The 21,106-nt window shown below is 36.8% G+C and overlaps 1 protein-coding gene across 1 annotated transcript; it reads right to left on the bottom strand.

Moving 5' to 3' along the window:
• Positions 1 to 3,770: 3,770 nt before the first annotated feature.
• Positions 3,771 to 20,094, bottom strand: LOC132616093 (isoleucine--tRNA ligase, cytoplasmic). Its single transcript, XM_060330683.1, has 27 exons — positions 19,444 to 20,094; positions 17,853 to 17,918; positions 17,598 to 17,741; positions 17,058 to 17,272; positions 15,682 to 15,847; positions 14,975 to 15,088; positions 14,609 to 14,706; positions 13,052 to 13,130; positions 11,865 to 12,023; positions 10,685 to 10,774; positions 9,732 to 9,865; positions 9,428 to 9,587; positions 9,233 to 9,316; positions 8,898 to 9,110; positions 8,358 to 8,483; positions 7,857 to 7,994; positions 7,640 to 7,743; positions 7,498 to 7,561; positions 7,187 to 7,275; positions 6,965 to 7,106; positions 6,243 to 6,306; positions 6,092 to 6,159; positions 5,840 to 5,962; positions 5,244 to 5,309; positions 4,929 to 5,040; positions 4,757 to 4,848; positions 3,771 to 4,066 (listed from the first exon to the last, which is right to left on the bottom strand). The coding sequence occupies exons 1-27, from the start codon at positions 19,975 to 19,977 to the stop codon at positions 3,962 to 3,964; spliced, it is 3,549 nt and encodes a 1,182-aa protein (XP_060186666.1). The 5' UTR covers positions 19,978 to 20,094; the 3' UTR covers positions 3,771 to 3,961.
• Positions 20,095 to 21,106: the final 1,012 nt, after the last annotated feature.

The raw sequence follows: 21,106 nt of genomic DNA, 5'->3' as shown, positions 1-21,106 counted from the left end.
CGCCAATCCAGTTGGAACATCTTCTAGCAATATCCTCTACTCATCTGTATACACCTGCGTGGTATGAAACGCAGCGTCCACAGAAAGGGACGTCAGTACGAGCAATGTACTGAGTATGTAAGGCATGGACAGTGACCTAATAAGAAATATCGAACATGGAAAATAATATAATGGACGTATGTGGATAAAGTAATATAAAAGAGATCAACCTGTGCCGCTGGATGCCCTTTTAAGGCGAAGGTCGTGCATGCTTAGCTTTTTAAGAACTTTTCCATACATATCCATATATAACATACGTACACATGCATTCACATACACTTACACTTACTATGCATACATTTGTCATATCCGTACCCGCCCCTTTCGGGGCTCGGTGTTATCCGTACCCGGCCCTTTCGGGACTCGGTGTTATCCGTACTCGGCCCTTGCGGGACTCGATGTTATCCGTACTCGGCCCTTGCGGGACTCAATGTTATCCGTACTCGACCCTTGCGGGACTCGATGTTATGCCCAACTGATCAGTGGGATGCAATGCATACATACATACATACATACATACATACATACATAAATGAAACCAACATCATCATTAGCATTATCGTTGTTACTATATCATTCCTTAAAAGATCAACCATCGCAAGATGAAATTGATGATGTCACGGGAGTCTCGAGAATCATGAACTTAGGTAGCACTGGAAATAGAATAGTTATCATCGCTATATCTCACCTCGAAGGAACGAGTAACATGAGGTGAGACCATCAACAACAAGTACGGTTGAGGGATTCATGGAATGGCTCAATAATCTCATAATGCGCTCAAATCATAGCTTCGGAGTTTCAAAAGAAGAGAATCATCATCATCGTCACAATCATCATAGAACATATTCCATTTAATGTCATAAGAGGTTTTAAGAGTCATGAACTTCGAGTTTTTGAAAACAAGGCTATTATGGAAACAGTTATGGAATCATAACATAGGAATCATGCCTTTGAAAGAAAGGGACGAGCCTTAACATACCTGTTCGACCTTCTATTAGCTACGCTTATTCGTCTGAGCTCGCAAGTCTACATTTAAGAGGAGTTATACTAACGTTAGACTCTTTATTGCACACTTGTTCCAGGTTTCAAATCAAACTACTCTATATTCTGCCGAAAATCGGGCAGCATCTCCCCTGTTTATATGCCTAGCCCAAAATTACAATTCAGCAACCAATCAACAACAACAACAATACCAACATCAACAACACTATTATCTATACCAATATATTCCATAAACATCCCACACGATGTTTTTCAACATACAACAACAACATACACTTTCTTCCATCCCAATAAAGGAGTATAATCTCATCAACACACCAACAATGTTAGATACCATTTCTATACGCATAAATCAGCCCATCCACACAGCCACAACATGTTCAAAACAGCCCATAAACACAACAACTACAACTACAACACAACACTTTATGACCTCTCCTCCATAACTATTTTCATTTTTAAGGCTTGCTAGACCTTCAAATAAACTCAACATAAGAGATGGGATGAATAACATACCTTATACTTGAAGAAACTCAGCCACATCAACTTTCTCCAACGCCAAACTTAAGTAGAAGCAAGAACAATCACCTTTCACCGACTAGTTTGGCATAATCTTGTTAAATTCTTGATTTATCGGACTACAATGTTTGGGGGAGGTGTGGAGAATTTTCTAGGACTCTTTGGAATGTTATGTTGCTGAAAAAAACGGGTTGATGGGGTATTTATACCCCTCCTAGGTCGGTTCCACCGACTTACTCATGTGGGGCCCGCGGAGCCATTTTGGCAGCTTAGGGTCTTGCTCTCAATTATCTACAACTTTCATTCTTGGTGTTTTTCCAAATTCCAAACTTATAATAGCGTTTTGGCCCCTCCAAGTCAGGTCACCGAAAACGTATCTTTAAATCATCCTTTTGGAGCCCATATTTGGCTTAAGGGTCCTTCTTAAGATTTGCTCAACTTTCCATATACTACTCATATCACTTTTCATATGTCCTTTACAAAATCTCGACATGTGGGCCCTACCTTACCTTATGGTTACGAGGGCTATCATCGAGTAATGTGTTAATTGATTTACTCCATACAATCTCCAAATGTCATATATATATATATTCTTGTACTCAGATAATATAATCTTCATCCCTAATCCTTGTATAAATTTGATCTCCCTTGAGCTCATACTAAGCCGTCTACAGTTTTGGTAACGCAAAATTTTCCAGGGTGTAACACATAGTTTCCATGAAACCTTGTCATGCGAACAATGGCGGATCTACATTCAGGCTTATGGGTGCTTCAGCACCCATTAGAGTATGGAGCCAACACTATTACTTATATAGGAAACCTAGTACTTAATAGAAATATGTTAATTGAGCATCCAATTTTAGGAGCAACTCCAGATTAGAAATAGTTAAGCACCCATAATTTAAAAATTCTGGATCCGCCACTGCATGCGAAATTAGATCATAGATCCGAATTTCTTTTTTTTTTTTTTTTTTCGATGTCAGGGTATTTTCAACCACTATTTTATTACTTAAAGTACCGAAGGACAAAAATTAAAGACCACCCCAAGATAGGTACATTCGTGGAAATTTCCCCGTAGCTTATGGGCCGACATTATCTTCTGCTTCAACAAATTTAAATGGGCTTTCTTACCTTTCAGTTGTTGGATTATCAATCTGCTTCTTGGGCCTTTAGATGAAAACAGCAATTATGGGTTCTAGGATCATTAGTAGGAAGATGTACCACTTTATTTGAACTAATATAATATATATCTTATTTTCAACAACATACAACATCATATCCAGTGGGATATATCTTATTTTCGAACTGTGATATTAATATGTAAGCTTTGTTTTGGCCTAATTTGTTGTTGTCTATTCAAAGAATGAATTTTGTAGTTCTGGTGTATTGAGTTATCCGAGAGAAAGCCTAGGAAGAACAATATTCATAGGTCACACGGGTTCAAATCGTGAATTCAGCTGCTACTCTTCTGCTTTGGCAGGTGCCTATATTATACACTTCGAGGTATAGCCCTTTCCTAAACCCTGCACGAACAAGGGTACTTCGGGCATTAGGTTGCCCTTTTTACATGTATGAGTATTTGTTAGTTTGATGTTGTTATGAATTGGCCTATAACTATTATCTGTTGCAGGTTTTCAAAATGCAAGAGATTAAGAAATGTCTGGATTTTGCATGATGATCTAAAATCCAGCTGCTCAGTAAAAGGGTCAAATATGTCAGTATACCATCTAAGATTGAGCAACCTTACTGTGTGTTTAAACTTTTGATCAGTGTGCCATCTAAAATCGAGCAACTTTCCTCTTTGTCACACCAGGATCAAAAGTTGAGGAATAAAATACGAACCTTTTTTTTTCTCAAAGAATTCAGGTATACAAAGTCCATCACTTCTTTACTTGAGTTCCGTTAATGAAATTACAAAAGGATTTTCTAACGTTAAGAGTATAAATTGACCAAAATTTAACGGGTGAATTTTCTTTAGCAATTTTAAATTGTACAGGTGCAAATTCAAACCTTTATTTATTACTTATTTTTGCAAGAAACGTTATGCACTTTACATGGTCTGTTTCTGCAAATTGGTTTAAGATACGATCTATGTGACAACCATTATAAAAATGGTGTAATTACAGACAATGTTTTCCGATAGAACAATTTACTTCATATGAAAAGCTTATAAATATTATAGTTAATAACGCCAACCAGAGGACACTTGATTAATCAAAATTGCTATTCACGTATATATCACTCCCAGGCAAAAATTCCCATATGACAATTACAATATAGACCGATTACAATAAAAATGTGCCGGCAAAGGTACAAATACACAATTTCTAAAAATTGGGGAGAACTATAACTTAAATCTCTCTTGTGAAAATAATTATATTGGCAGGGTATTGGTCTACTGTCACTGTGATTTGCAGTTCAAGAAATGATCTCCAACACTCAAGAAGACATGTTTTCCCAGTACCACCTCAACTGGAGGCTGGTTCTCAATGCACTTGACCCTTATCTGCAAGGTCACAATAAGGGGAATGTAAAGAATCATATTGTAGCTATGTAAAATGCGGGAACTCTAGAAGATTTATGTGTTGAAGTGTGCGACCATCTCATCTAAAAGTTTCACGGTTCAACATAGTATCAGCACAGACAAGATGTCATGAGTTGAAATCTCACCGCTACCCAGAACAACCAAAAAAAAAAAATGGAAAGAAAAAAAAATCCAACTATTTGGCCAATTAAAAAAGATTTAGGCGCATACATGAGGCTTATCGAGACATAATCTAATCAAGTTCTCCATCCTGTCCCAATCTACTTGACACCCTTTCCTTCTTGTCCAGTCCGCGAAAGAAAGAATGAGACCTTTTTATATTTAATAATAATTTGAGATTTGAGTTTAAACATCTCATTTTACCCTTAATGAAATGATTTATAGATGCACAAATATTTATGGCTTGTTTTAGACAACAAGTTTTAGACCCCACTTGTGGGAATATATTGGGTATGTTGTTTTAGACCACAAGTTTCAAAAGTCTTCTTTAATTTTTAAACTATATGCCCAGTCAAATACCATTACATAAAATGCAACAGAGGGAGTAATTAAGAGTCGATACCAAGTTAAATTTTTTTGATCATCTAAGCTCTTAGATGAGATGGTCACAGCTCACATAATTCAGCATTATGAAAGTTTTGTGGTACAAACCTTGCCCTTTCCTTGTTGAAACTCTGATTTCAATTTATGATGATCCCTCATCAGCAAGTAAGTTTGTAAGCCTTGAGAATACTGTGTGTTTCCTGCAAGATGAAGATGATTTAGAAACAGAAAACCACCTCGGAATGACCAAATTTTCTGAAACGAGAATCTCAAAGTCGACCTCCATATAGAGCAGCAATGGCATCTGAATTAAACGCTAGACTTGGTCTTGCTAACGTGATCACAAAGGACAAGCCAGAGATTCCATGAAAACTCTCTTCATCAATAGTTATCTGCAAGTTACAGAACTTGTTAACCGGTGTAACAAGAAACAACGGTAGTAATACTTTATAAGCGACAATTTTTCATTCTAATCGTAAGAAATGTATTCAAGTAAGAAACCAGCTCTGAATATCAATACACGCAACAAATGCTAGACTCCGACAGAACTCTTGAAGACCTAATAACACAAAGAGGAAGAGGGTTCAGAACTTACGGCATGTGATGGGATTTTTTCAGCAGGCAGCAAAGGAGATCCAATGGCGTCTTTAATATATGATTCCTGTAACGCCAAATTATTTATTAAAAAAGTTGAACGAAGAAAGGGGAACTAAGATAAAAAGTAAAGGTAGCATTAGGAATTTGTGGGCGAAAACAAATGGAAATATAGGATATGGCTGACTAAGCCCAATACTTAAGAGGGAAACCCGACGCTTCATAATCAGATAAAAAGTCAACAGAAACCGCCTCCGAAGAAAATTGAGGTACATGATTTTTTTTTTTGGCAGAAGTGACAATATCCCCTCTCGGTCTCCAAGATCGATGATTGTCATCCGCCTTGAACTTTGCTCTCCGGACAATAACCCTTTCAACCTTAAAAAAACAAAGTACTTCCCTTCCTTAAACAATGCTCATTTTAGGACTTGGAGGGGTACTTGCCACCCAAAGTATACATTCCGTAAACCCAAGACTTGGAGGATCCCTGGGGCAATTCTCTATTTCTCTGTCTCTACCTAGAAAGGCAAATTTCACAGAGCCAGGTGCCTAATAAAATAGAAAACTTCAAGTAATACTGTGGACTGCAAAAGATACCTGAGACTCCAAAATCTGCTCAGAGACTTTTTTATCATCATCCAAAGACTTGAAGAAGACCTCTACCATGTCCGTGGGTTCAAGAGCGGCTTTCTTTCTCAGTTTCTGGATCCTATTCACAACCTGCAAGCAGAGTTCAGCATCAAAGCCATTCATCAGGAATCTCCCAACACAACAGTAACCAATCAAAACACAAATAAAAAGTCGACGATATCTGCAATTAATCACATTGAGAATGAGTTCCAAGAATACCTCCCGAGCCAGTCCAGCCACAAAGAGTGAATCATCAGTACGCAAATCCAGTATCACTAAAACATCACCTGTATGTGCAAAGAATGAAATAAAACTATAAGAAATCAGATGAAGCTTAAATACTTAAACTTGTGAAGGGGGAGATGCTCACCGTCCCCTGCCGCGTCCATTTCATCCTCTTTCCTATTATCAGGACGCTTGAAACCCCGAACAATCTACACGTACATTAAAGATTGAGTAATGCAATAATAATAATAATAGTTCAATTCTGATCCAGTGCAAGAGGTGCATAATAAGCAATTAAACCCTTCACGAGAATTTTGAATATTAAGATGAGCAAAATAAAATCTTTTTTCAAAACCTAAACTCCTGCTTCAAATTAATATTTGTACTTGTCTGTTGTACATCCAAATTCCATTTCTCTGCCAAAGTATAATCCAAACTAATTCTGAAGACAAGAAACAAATTCCTACTTCAAGAGGTTTGACTTAGCTATAATAGCAAGAGGATTCTCTACGCATGCAATTCCTTTTCTCCCCCCAACTTTCCCCATTAATTTTCTTTTTCAGCAATTTATGTAGTCCTCTTCAAGCCAAAAAAAGACAGATATTCACAAACTGACAGCACTTTTGGGGCTCAACTTGCAATTACTAAATAGGGCCAGCATAAATTTGAGGAAACCTTTGCTTCTTCATCTACTTTTTCCTTCATTTCCAGTCCTGACAGGCAACTGGGCAACTGGCATATTCTACCCTTTGTCCCCAGAGTTCAATATAGCCAATGAAAGAGAACCCATGACAGAACTGTTTTACTCTTTCTCGGGTAGCGACCAACAAATATGAGGAATTTAAAGAAGCAAGTAAATATACTCACCTTGATATCAGTAAGCTTCAAAGTGTGTGAAGCAATAGTAATTTCTCCCGCTTTCTCAAAAGCAATAATATCTTCTGTTGACATGGCCTTAACCTCCTTGGCAACAACTCCCATCGACTTTCCCAGCCTTTTTCCTAACACACTGAGGCAAGGCGACCAGTTTACGAGTTAATTCAGAGAGCAATAAATGACGCCAAGCTTGGCACATGACATTTAGATCACCTGAAATCTGGCTCTGCACGCAAAGAAGCATACTTCAATGTGTCATTGCATGGGACCAAAGATTTAATGTTTAGCTCCTCGAGCACATACTGCAATCACAAGAGCAACCAACCACTAAAAATTAATAAGATGACATAATACAGAAAAGAAAAGGTAAAAGAGACAAAAATAAAAATGAACATCATTATACAACCACAAGAAAATAGCCTTACCCATTTCGTTAAGATTACCAATTATAATAGAATAGTATTTAATTAACAGTTTAAAGGCATCAGAATGGAATGCCTGAAAAAGCTAAAACTATCTCATACCTCTCTTAGTTTGCCCGTGATGTCATCAAGGAATTCTGAATCTGGATGTACAACCACCATTTCCCTGAAAGAAGACCAAACCAACATGAACTATTGCTATTTGATCTGTTGTTCGGGAAAGAGAAAAGTGCAGAGGCTCAACCTGAGCGGAGTTTTAAGAGGTTTGTTGTGACGCTCACGAATATTTCGTGCAAGGTCAATAAGTGTCATCATCCTACTAACACTCTGCTCAATGCGCTCCCACCTCTGAAATGATTTCAAACATGCATGAAATAAACATAAGGCAGAGAAGATTGCAAAATTCTGCACATCATATTTGAAGAGCGGCAAGAATAGGTAAGATAGGAAATCATATGTACCTTCCCTTCCACTTCAGGATAGCTGCAATAGTGAATGCTCTCCTCTGATCCATCGCAAGCTTTCCGCAAATTTTGGTACAGAACCTCAGTGAAAAAAGGAGTTAATGGTGCCATAGCTTTACATGCAGTCAGAAGCACCTATCAAATTGAGGACCTACTGTGTTAGAAAGTCACAAGCAGAAGAACTACAACTCACAGCGGGATGTAATTACTAAAGCAGGCACAACAAAAGAAATAAGCTACTTCGTGCACTTGGGGTGGGATTCAAGTGTATTCATATGAAAAGCAACAAGTACCATAACATATGAATCTCGTCCATCACATATTTCTTCCATAAGACTATGTTATGCTACTCCTATCGGCCGCAATAAGAAACTAAACAAGGAATAGCAAGAGTTGAATCTTTGGATTGCATCAAACACAGAGCCCAAAACCACACAATCATAGTATGCTAACACGTGACTTCAAAATCTATTATAACAGTAAGAGATGGCAGCTTACATGGTAAAGAGTTGAAAGAGCAATTCTGCAGTCTTCCTCACCAGTACGGCCTTTTAGCCTTTTCCGATTGAACCGCACATAGATATTAGTTAAATTATCAAGAAATTTTAGGAGATACGGAACCACCTGCCAAGACGAAGGATAGACAAACCATCAGCATGGATGCTAATTGCAAATTATAATTTTTTCCTATAACCACACTTCGACAAAGAGACCATGTGAACACCAATCTGCTTTTCCATCTTTAACCATAGACGTGAACTTGCGGATCACACATCTCTTATATCCAAAAACTTAGACAAAGGGACAATGTGTGCCTATTTGCCGCGTCTCCAGCTTTAACCATAGAAAAATCTGAGAGACGTCTAGGCAATGAAATAAAAGCATATGGATATTCTTGTTCAAACATCAAAACAAGGATTTAACACAAACATTTGTAGGAATCCAGTTTCAAGATAATTATAGATGTTCAGTAAACTGCCTGGAAATGGTTGAGCAAATGAGGTTAGATTTGGCATTCGACAAGATTGGAAAACTAACCGTGTACAATCTATAAGCATCCATTTCCTGCCGGACAAAATGCACTAAGCTCTGAGTTGCAGAATTTATCCATTGGTCCAGGACATTCGAAGAACTCTGCAAAGTTTTCTGGTCGGTAGGAATGAATGGTTCAAACCCATCAACCTCAAGCCTCTTTGCATTCTGAACAAGGAACCTATATGCATTGTACCATGGCAAGAAAACATCTTTCACCTGCATTCATGTAATCATCTTCCAAATTAGGAGAAAACTAAAAGCTTTTTCAAAATAGCTATTAAAAGAACTGATTGAAATCATAGAGATGGAGTGCCAGCATATATAAAGGATACACTTACCACAGCAAAAACTCCTTCTTTCTTGAATCGCAGAGGTTCAGCACGGACAACGGGAGAGTTTATCAGGTATAAACGCAATGCATCCTGCACAACAAACATTAGTTATAGTCATTTGCCAACAACCCATCAATCAGAAGCGCAGAGCACTTCATGCAACAATTGAGTAAACGAAGAAGCTCATGATTGGCAACTTACAGCTCCATAATCATTGATAACTTCTGATGGTTGAGGATAGTTCTTTAATCGTTTACTCATCTTCTTCCCATCCTCAGCCAGGACAAGACCATTACAAATGAGGTTTCTAAAAGCAGGTTTCCCAAAAAGGGCAGTAGAAAGGACCATAAGGGTGTAGAACCTGCAATACATAAGAACCTTATAGATTCCACTTTTTGAATTTTGGATCTTCTCTGACTTGGAATACATGAAAAGAACTAAGCTCACAGAGATCACAATCAGAATATCAGAATATAGAGAACATAATCAGAATATCACAACATACCATCCACGAGTTTGATCGAGACCTTCTGCCACAAAATGACCCGGGAAATTGTTCTCGAAGAGTTCAACATTCTCAAAAGGATAGTGGATATAAGCATAAGGCATTGAGCCACTCTCAAACCAGCAATCAAATACCTGGATTAGTGTAACAAATAGTTCTGTCAAAAAGCAGAAGACAAAATTGAAAGAAAGGATTGGAAGGTACAAGCTTATTATAAAAGTTCAAAAAGAGATGGGGTTAAATGTGGAGATTTTGTTGAACCATTAGTCCTGGAGTGCCTAAACAAGCACTTCAGCTATATAGGTAAAATAATTGAGAGCTAGTAAAATTGAATCTCAGCTTGCAAAACATTTTAATGTATTAGTTCCTAAGAATAGATTTTGGATTTACAAAAGTGGAACAATGCACATATCATCCCTCAACAGGCAGAAACCTATTTGTTTCAAGTATGTATTCATTACTGCTCTCCTCACTACCCAATGACAACTAAAATTTCTCAAAGATTGAACATATAACACCGTGAGAATGTAGACAATACCGGCAGCAAAAGGCTATCAACATTTATGATCTTATCCAATTCAATATCAAATATTCCAGAGGTTTAACACGAGAATCAACATTTCAGCAGACAAAATCACCATTAAAAGTCTTACAATAAATTTAAATGGACTGTTTTTTTTTTTTGATAAGGTAAATTTAAATGGACTCTTAAAATGTTTTCCTAACTAATTTTTTCTTCCTAACTCGATAGCCAAATATGTGAAGTCCTGTACTTAACCCATAAGAAAAATAAGGGAAAAAAAAAAAAAAGACATTAGTTAGCAAATTCATCCAGCCTCTTTAAAATAAAGCAAATAACATGAAAATATATCTGTCGGATATACTTTTGTTTGATAAATGTAATATCAATGCTGTGGCAGCCTACTGTTAAATGACATGTTAACTGGTCTTACATCCTCCACACGTCGAAGAACGCCAAATTCAGGCCCCCGACTCGATGGGATGGTAATGTGATCAATGTTGTGACGATGCAAGTCCGTCACCTGCAAATTGAGCAAGAGGAAAGCCGTTGAAGTTAATTGTCCCGATATAAATAGAACTTGAGACTTGTCTTCCAAAAAAACTTAAAGACAGCAAGTAACTCAGCAAGAGGATTACTGGAGAGAACAATGTTGCTCGGAAAACTAACCAGAAACACAAACATGTGCATAAAAACTGAAGTTTCTACATTGTAGGATACGATTTTCTACCAGCTCTTAAAGCCTTTCAAAGCTGTTTTATCGTATTTTAAGTTTGAACGTAAAATGAGTATTCTACAACACAGGTACTTTACGAGGTCTAGGTATATATAAACTAAACATTTTTAAAGGACGAGGTTTCTAGTTAGTTTTTGCATTAGATACTCTATTCTTTGGGAAGGATGGTTTCATCTCTTTGCAGATATTCTTTTTGATTTACTTCCCTGCTTCATTTGTGTTCCTTCCGATTATAGATACCTTGTTTCCATATGATATACATAGGCCTTTTTCTTAGCTGTCTGATGCACCATAATGTCTTATAAAACATGCAGAAAACCAACAACAACATACCCAGTGTATTCCCACAGGTGGGGTCGGGGGAGGGTAGAGTGTAGGCAGACCTTACCCCTACCTCGTGGAGATAGAGGCTGTTTCCGAAAGACCCTCAGCTCCAGTAACACATAACAAGGCAGTTTGAAAAAGACAATACAGAAGTAAACAAGGCATAGCAAAAAATAGAGAAAGCGTAAGAAACATGCAGAAAACCAGCAAACATAAAATTATTTTAAATAAAAAAACCTGGAAACACCAATGTAAAATTTATTCAGATGTACTACAAATGAAGAAAGCTGGAAACTCAAAAGAAAAATTCAACTTAAAACAAAACTCAGTCACATGCAAGAGCTTATGAAAAATATCAACATCAGAGAATGAATCCTCAGAGAAAGATGATAAAATATGAAATAAGCAGTAAATTTCTTGTTTATTCCCCTTAAAGGAAGTAAATTTCAATAAGAGGCTACTTCAAAAAAAAAGATAGAGAAGTATAAGACGGTCATCAACATAGAATGGTGAAAGTAAAACAGGTATTACAATGTCGGAACGAAGGAAAAACCTTAGCACCAGAGAGCTTTTCCAGTTTGTCAATGGAGTCCATAACAACTATCTCCTCACCATCCTCACTAACCCACACAGGAAGAGGAGTACCCCAGAACCTACTCCGGCTAACAGCCCAGTCTCTTGCATTTTCTAACCAATTGTGGAAGCGTTTTTCCTGTAATAAAGAACACAAAGTAAAATGAAGATTAGGATGAATTATTGGGTTCTGTAAAGACAATTTATAAAACTCCAACAATCATGATCTGTTGATGAAAACGATAGTCAGTTAGCATTCATATTCTGTAAAGCTTCAATAGAAGTACATGAAACCTAAGTCACAGAACTCAAACCGGAAAAGTAACTTAGCTTCAACAAAAGTGGACGATAGCAAATATCTCTACTAAGGTAGAATATTACTGACAAAATAACAGGCTCACCAGTGTAGTACTGCATCACGTTGGACTACCGAATTCGGCATTTAAAAATTTATACTCTGTATTTAAAATGTGGAGGTGCGGTAAGAAATGCTTTACCGACAGTGCCACAGAGCATAAACCCAGGAAAACTTGTGTGTTAAAATTTGAATTAAATTCAAGAAAAATCTACAGAACTAATTTAAATATCTAGGCAGAATGGCATATACACCAAAAGAACAATAAACAAGCCACCAAATCCAAGATGCTAAAACAAAAAAATTCTAGGATGTACTAGACAAAAATCCAAGTAAAGCATGCATTGGGTGTTCCTATTAGGGCACTAGCCCGATCTGCCTTCCTTTATCCCCAACTCCCCTTTTGTAAAATTGATTTTTCTGATATATCACTACTTACGAAACATGTGTATATCCCTAAAGGTCTAATTTCATATGAAGATTGATCTGTGGGGAGCTTTAATCAGTAAGTATTTTGTAGTAAACACCAGTAACACCTAAAACAAATCAAAAACAGGGAGACCGAAATTGTTCTGTGGGGAGCTTTAATCAGTAAGTATTTTGTAGTAAACACCAGTAACACCTAAAACAAATTAAAAACAGGGGAGACCAAAAAGGAGTAAACAATGAATAATGTCTGACAATACATGGAGTGGAACCAACACAAACCAGTGTAACAAAGCAAAAATCAGCAAAACAAATTTCAAGTGAACATAATACTTTATCAATTATGAGCCTACAAAAAAAGATAAACGCTGAAAGAAAATAGTAACCTTCACAAAATCAGGAACCCAGTAAGTTTGCTTATTGTTCTCTAGCAATTGATCCTTAATCTTTTCCACCATGACAAACCTGGACATACATAAACCAACAATACGACCCGAAAAAAATATTAATACAGAGGTCAATAGATGCATGACAGCGTAAGAGAAGATAAATATTATTGGTCATCAAAAAGAGAAATAAGCATTATAAAAAGCAAAAAGAACATTAAAAGAAAATACTTGTCAAAGTTCAATATGCAATGTCAGTTGCTAGTAAAATTAATGAACTTCAATTGCCATGAAACTAGAAAGGCAACCCAGCAAATCATGGAAAAGCAAGCCAGCAATTCAAGAAAGAGGAACGACATTAAAAAGAACTCAGAAATACACAAATCTGACAAGAGAGCTCAATATAATATATAGATGGGAGAGCATAAATTTGGTGCTTGAACCGTGATGGTCCTTCCAGTCAATTTTATCATATATATGGTAAACACTCCAGGGGCTGACCAGTGGCTCTTTTCCAACTTGCTCCCTTGGTGACTGAAACATCCAGCCTTAGCATTCGAGTTGGAAATCCATTTCCGCTAGGCTATCCGTCTTTTGTCTGATGATCCTTCCAATAATCTAAAAAAGTAACTTCCCCTGTTCTCTCACTTGCATTGCAAGCAGAACGATCGCAATATGAGAAACTATGTATTTTTTGTTACAACATCCTCTTTTCCATCTAAAAGGCGAAGTTTGAAAGTGATATTTCCCTCTTTTACTACCCTATGAAGCACCATAATTGACCCCTGGTTACCAGATCAATTTGCCTCTTTATACAAAATTAAACACAGTTAAAACCTATGGTTTATAAATACCGATTCATTATGACGCAGCTTAAAAAACTCTAGATGCAAGTAACTGCTAAACATGACTACCAGCTTTATTCTCAACGTGTGAAAATTATGCTTGGATTTTTTAGCATAACTAAATTGTTTTTTTTTTTTTGACAAGTAGAAGGAAAACCAATTCAGTTATGTTACCTTTTTCCTTAATGGTAACCTCCTGAGCAGAGGTAGGATGGTTCAGTACTTCGCCAAGGACCAAAGTTCGGATAAGCTACCACAATCAACTTATAGGAAAAGTTGAGCTGCTACCACCAACATTCAATGGCGGTCAAAACATTATAATAGAGAACTTTTACTCATGAAGAATAGGCAAACCTTCTAGGATATCCTACATTACAGTTGAAAAGGAACTGTGCACCTGATAAAAATTTTGGATGATGTTCTATAAAAGGAGATTTATAAATAAAAGATTACTAACAATAATACCGCTATAAGAGGAAGGTACTCAACAACTTTTGGACATGGGTTTGTATGTGGATCATAATCTAATGAAAAAAGGATGCATTTCTATTTTATTCGGCTAAAATCCGGGTTACGGTTCTGCAATACTGCATAATAACACAACAGAAAAATCATAATCTCAGAAGACTAGATAAATATTGCATCATAACACAACAGAAAAATAAACGATAGAAACAGTGAGTGATGCATGGAATGATCTGAAGTATGTTACCAGCTAGGAACTGCTCTGTAAATCAGAGGTGTGTCAGATCTCCAGCAGAAAGGGTAAGAATGCATAAATTTTCCAGATTTGACAAGCCTTCCTTTATCCTGAACGAACAAAAGTAGCTTAAGCATGGATGTTGACCATAACTAAATAAACGACCATACATATATAAAACCATAAACAAACACAATTCCTCACTCAGATCAACGACAAGCTACCTACAAGGTTTATGGTAAACCATATTCTCTTTGATGGGCGTTTTCAGCCGATTTTATTCAGAATTATTGTTATAATCTCACCCCAGTTTTTGTAGCAATTAAAGACGTGTACATTATAGTACCAAAAAAAAAAAAAAGTACTAGAGTCTCTTGCCTTCAATGCTTGAGTGATATCATTATCTGCCTCCTTAACATATTTATTTCTGAAGTCAGTAATTCTATCAGTAAAGCAGCCATTTTCATCTACTGCCACAATCAGGCTCTCCCCCTACAGAAAGCAAAAGAGTCAATTTAGTTGGAGTATTAAAATGGCAAACTCCTAATGAAATAATTGTCGAAAGAACTCAAGGTAACAATATCATAAAAACAACAAATAAATAAATGCTGATTTAGTCAGACATTTAGGAAAATGGCTAGCAGTTACAAAATATGACACTTAATTTGCAAAGAAAAAAAAAAGAAAAATTCCAAAATGTAGTTCCATCGGCAAGAGAACCATGAAAATCTAGATACTAAGTGGTTATGGAAAGGGGTACGAGACGAGAGAGCACCAAAAGGTCGAAGTGAACAAGCACAATGAGCTCTAATATTTTCACAAGCCCCCGAGACGTTATTCCAGTACATTCTCCCAGGAAGAAAAGGTGATGACAAGTCAGATATTGCATCGGAAAGTAGACGTGAATCAGTGATAAACTCGTGCAGGTCCTAACACTTGTAGGAACGTAGTACAAAGCAAAAAGCTAATAACAAAGCATATAAGTTCCAGAGCATATATACAGATACAGACAATGAAACATGTTTTCTATTACAGGAGGATAGAATTGATTGTAAAGATACTTTGAAGTTTCATAGTTTTCAAACCTTATTGATTATGCGGTTTTCAATACAAACACGATAATCGTCCTCACCAAAGGCAGGAGCGCAATGAACAATTCCAGTACCACTATCAGAAGTCACATAATCATCTGCGACGACTCTAAATGCTGAGTCGGAAAAATCCTTGAAGTAATCAAATAGTGGAATATACCTGCATTGAATATCTATATGTCAAGCTTTCTTGATAAGGATAAGATACCTATAAGTTAATCTTGAAAGTCAGTACTGGCACTAAAAGTTACGTTCACCACTGACCAAATTAATAGTGTCTCATGCAAAAGAAAGAAGGAAAAACCTTAATTGCAGGAAGCAATAAATCACCATACAACCAAATGGCCACATGATAGACAATGTTGGTGCTCAAAATACAAAAGAACACACTGGGTCAAGATAAGAGGTCCACGTAAAACAGAATATCCAAAATTTTCACAGCTATATGGTTCAAGTCACATAAAGACCGGCACTTAGGTCCAAGAAGGCCAAAGAGAACCTTCGGGTGAACTAGGATACATGCAACGTCTATAAGCACTTCCACTGCTGCTGTCTTTTCTGCTTTCTTGCCTCTACCTTTCTAGCTTAAATTAAGTGAAATCTGCCATTCCCCAAAGTTTATACTTAGCAGACCAACTAACCACCAATCAATCAATCACCATCAGACCCATCCAACCACCAAAATAGAGAGATGGTTGCGGGGGTCCCCAGTGGGAGGGGGCAAGCATGCGATTTTGCATCTTCTAAGAAACAGGTTAAGGCTTCATTTGACGACATCCGTTGTTTCTGACAATCTGCTCTCTTCAGATATTTCTTTTGTTTTCATTCTTTAGGTTAAGGCTATTTCCTAATTAGGCATTTCCAACATTACCAGCAAAAAAACAAAAGAAAAAACTTGGGATCACACCCATAGAAGACTCTCTATAAGAGGAGGCAGAGAGGTGTGAAGTCACACCTGCTAGGTTACATTCTTACTCAAATGATAAGAAGCAAATACATCCATAGAGTCAAAATTCAACGTGTTGGCAAGCATCAAAGATTGACCTTTCAGGGGGCTTGTTCGAATAATTGAAGTCATAGCTGGTAAAGTCATTAAACATGTTCATGAAAACAAAACAAAAGAAACTAAAACAATTACCAATGAACGGCTTCTATTTGCAATGTGCAGCATATGAGTCGGTCAAATATGAATCAGCATACAAGGCAGAAGAAGACATGTAAATCAAGTGAACCTCACATTAGAACGTAAAGATGAAAGGATCACTTCCATCAACTTGCGATCAAGATACTAGATACCATATTTCGGACAACAAGAACAAAACTTTGTGCAGCATATCAGTTGACAAAGTTCAAGAAGAAAAATAGCTCACTTCTTCCCCACAAGGGACGACCCAGGGAATTTATCCACCACCTCATAAGTTTCCACATTCTGTGATTTACCACCAGAAGGCTTTGTCTTAGAATTTGGAACTTGAGTGGCAGCAGCAGGTCCATCTGGGGTGACCTTTTTCGCCTTCTCAACTGGTAGCTCGGCCAATCGAGATTCTGCCACCACATAAATTTTCCCGTTGAATTTATTGCGAACCTGATCGTATTATCAAATCAACATTAACAAGCTTAGATTAAAGTAAGTATTTCCATCCAATTAAATGACTGTTATTACATATACAACTGATTAAATGTAGCAGAGCAGGAACAACAACAACATACCCACAAATAAGTTAAATCCAACAACATACCCAGTTAACAAAAACTGAAGACCTTTGACTTTATAACAACAAAACTAACCGCATTTGAAGCACTAATAAGTTAAAGTAACAACAAGCCCTTCAGACTCCGAAAGTATTATAATCCAATCAAAGCAACAATTCACTCAAATTTCAAACCAGAAGTTTTACTAAGGGACTAACCTTGACGTATACAAAATTGGCGTTGACACAAAGAGCAAGATTACTTGGAAGGGTCCAAGGAGTTGTAGTCCAAGCAACAAAGGATGCACCCTCAGGATCATCAACTATAGGGAAGGAAGCCATGATTTCAGGGTCACTTACTTCCTGCATCAGACCCAAAAAGGAAAATAACTTTTTTAACTTCTTGCTGCAACGTCACCAGAACAAGGAGAAAAATTGCATTTTGTGCACTGCTAAATGATTCTGATTGCAGACCTTGTAATTAGAATTAGCTTCAAAATTGGATAATGGAGTCTTCAAACCAGTACTATAAGGCATAACCTGCAAAAACAAAAATCAGGAAAAGAGTCAAGTTTCTTTTAAATCCAACCACGCTGAGACACTGTGGAGCCCATCTGCTCCGATATTGGTGGCAAAATTCATCCGATGCCCGTATGAGTTTAAGCATGCTGGCTGGTGGATTGATCGAGGTAGCACAAACAAGCCCGGACAGGCGGACGCCATAGCGGAAAAAGACGTTTTCCTCAAATCCGGATATTCAATTGTCAGTATTACAATTTTTTTGCACAACGGCTATGCTGACAGCCATATATTACTCAAAAGATTGCTCTTTTTAGATTTTCTTGTTTAAAAAAAAAAAAAAAAAAGAGATAATAGATCAAGCCTCATCCTGAATTGCACTACTGTTTCTTTCAAACCCAACTACACTACTGTATCCGGCACCCGTATGAGCTTAAGCATGCTGGCTGAAGGATTAATTGAGGTAACCTTTTTCATTAGAAAGGTTATAGTATTATGTGTTTTCAGAACAAAGGCTGTGCTGATAGCCATTTAATACTCAATGAATCGTTTTCTTTAAGAATTTTCTAAAAAGCATACTACTTTCTAATCAATCATCATATTGAATTATACTACAAGTTAAAGAAAGAAGAAAAAGGATAAACCTTGAAACCCTTATAAACACTACTGTTTCTTTCACCCAGCTACATTAATCTGAGCATATCTTCTCCAATCATTTGGACATATTTATCCGCCACACATATGAAGCATGCTGGCTGGTGGATTAATTGAGATAACCTTCTTTTTTTCAGCAGAAAGGCTGTGCTGATAGCCATATAATACTCAATCAACTATTTTTTGAAACAAACTAAAAGGCATACTACTATATAATTAAGCATTAGCTTGGATTATATAACAAGTTCAAGAATAAGAAAAAAGGACAAACCTTGAAACCTTTATAAACAAGACCATTCTGAAACAACTACACTACTGCTTCTTTAACCCAGCTAAACTATTGTTTCTTTCAAACCCAACGACAGTGATAACCTTTTTCTCAGCAAAAACGCTGTGCTGATAGCCATATAAATACTCGATGAACATTTTTTAAAACAAAACAATAAGCATATTAATTTCTAATCAAGCATCATATTGAACTATACTACAAGTTCAAGCAAGAAGAAGGACAAATCTTGAAACTCTTATAACGGCCCTTCTGAAACAACTACAGTACTGTTTCTTTCACCCAGCTACTCTACTGTTACCTTCAAACCCAACTACACTGATCTGAGCCCATCTGCTCCAATCATGGTGGACAAATATATCCAGCACCTATATGTGTTTAAGCACGCTGACATGTGGATTAATTGAGGTAACCTTTTTTCAGCACAAAGGTTGTGCTGATAGCCCTATAATGCTCAATGAAATGTTTTTTCCAAAGTCCAAACAATACAGTACGATACAATACAATACAATACAACACAGTACAATATAATACGATATATTACCAAACCATGCCTAATAACCATCCAAACAAGGTGTAAGAAAAAAAAAAAAAAAAGGGGCAAACCTTGAAGCCTCTATAAACAAGACCTTTTTGAAACAACTGAGCAAAAACCCACCAAACACTTTCCATAAACCCCAAATCCATAGTTTTATACCCATTCTTAAAATCAATCCATCTCCCCATTCTCACAACAGTCTTCTCCCATTCACCAACATACCTAGTAACAATAGCTCTACATTCCTCATTATACTTATCAATACCCATATCAAACACTTGTTGTTTAGTTTTAATCCCAAGTTTCTCATCAATCTCATGTTCAACTGGTAATCCATGACAATCCCAACCAAATCTTCGGGTCACATGATGACCCGTCATTGATTGATATCGGGTCACAATATCTTTAATTGTACCAGCTAATATATGGCCATAATGTGGTAAACCTGTTGCAAATGGTGGCCCATCGTAGAAAATGTATTCGGGTTGGTTTTCAGTTTTTTTGAGCTGTGTTTCGAAGGCTTTAACTTGTTCCCACCTTTTAAGGATTGTTTCTTCTTGATTTGGGAATGAGAAATCTTTGCCTTCACATACATCTTCCATTGTTGTGTGTGTGAGAAGACAGGCGTTTTGGAATGCTAGGGTTTAAGAGTGGTAGAGTGACTGAAGAAGAAAGTATATAACAAAAGAAAAATTAGTTTGGATCAGCTAAGGATGGCTCAATAAAATTAGTATTAAAATAGCTACCTTAGGTCCCACTTTATATGATATGACAGTTTATACGATACATTTTCTATCTAGCCACTGTCAAAAAAGAATGGTATTCGGAAAAAAGTGCTCGGTTAGCTATTTGCATCGCCTTAAATAAAATATTAACTTCTAGGTAAAAATAGGAGAAGTGGGGAAGAAGAAATAAGGAAAAAATCAGCGGGGCAAATTGGGTCGGGTTAATAAAATAGTTAAAAAGGATAACAGCAATATACCCAATGTAATATAAGGAGGTGGAGAGGTTGTTTAGATAGATGTTTGGCTAGAGGTGTCAAAATTAGCCCATAAAAATATAAATAGTCCAACTCATTCAAGTATGGGCAGGTTGGGTTATGACCCTCATTTTAGTCCATTTCAACCTAATTCATTTCAATCCAAGTAACTTTTGAGCGGATAATAACCCGCTCATTTATTAACGAGCAATTTGCATGATTCCCTTCTTTAGGAGCGGTCTTTAATTTTTGCCCCTCAAATTGCTAGTCTTTAATTTTTGTCTTTCGCCTAAAATACTCTTAGGTTCTGGGTTCGAACCCCTGTTTAGTCATAAAAATAAAAATTCTTAAGGCAAGGCTTCGTGAATGCAGACTTTTAGTAATGTCTTAAGGCAACGTCTGCCGCATAAGACAGACTTTAGTTTTGCCTAACCCAGAACCTCGGGTATTTTCGGCCACCTTTTTAAGCGAATGGCAAAATTAAAGACTAGCAATTTGAGGGGCAAAAATTAAAGACCAATGTCTTTGAAGGACAATCCACGCAAAAAATTGTTTATTAACTCAGGCTATTTTGACCAGCCCAAATTCAGCTCAACCTGCCCATTTGACACATCTACGCTAGTAAAAGTATTTCAAAGCAGTTCGGAAAAAAATAGCAAAAATAGTTAAAATAGGTAGCTTTTTTAATTGTTCGACAACTTTTGTTTGTTATTTGCTTGAAAGTTTGAAATTTATGTATTAAGAATTGTGGG

The sequence above is a fragment of the Lycium barbarum genome, chromosome 10, assembly GCF_019175385.1.
Source record: "Lycium barbarum isolate Lr01 chromosome 10, ASM1917538v2, whole genome shotgun sequence".
NCBI classification, from domain to species: Eukaryota; Viridiplantae; Streptophyta; class Magnoliopsida; order Solanales; family Solanaceae; genus Lycium; species Lycium barbarum.
The sequence above is the reverse complement of the archived record's forward strand: the minus strand, read 5'-3'. Positions and strand labels throughout refer to the sequence as shown.

Bases quoted from the DNA above. Each gene is read 5' to 3' on its own strand.
- LOC132616093 (XM_060330683.1), bottom strand. From the start codon at position 19,977: ATGGAAGATGTATGTGAAGGCAAAGATTTCTCATTCCCAAATCAAGAA. The intron at 7,744-7,856 runs GTACATATGATT...AAATCATTTCAG, and splicing joins ATCCTGAAGTGGAAGGGAAG to AGGTGGGAGCGCATTGAGCA. The intron at 7,107-7,186 runs GTGATCTAAATG...GCCTTGCCTCAG, and splicing joins CGTGCAGAGCCAGATTTCAG to TGTGTTAGGAAAAAGGCTGG.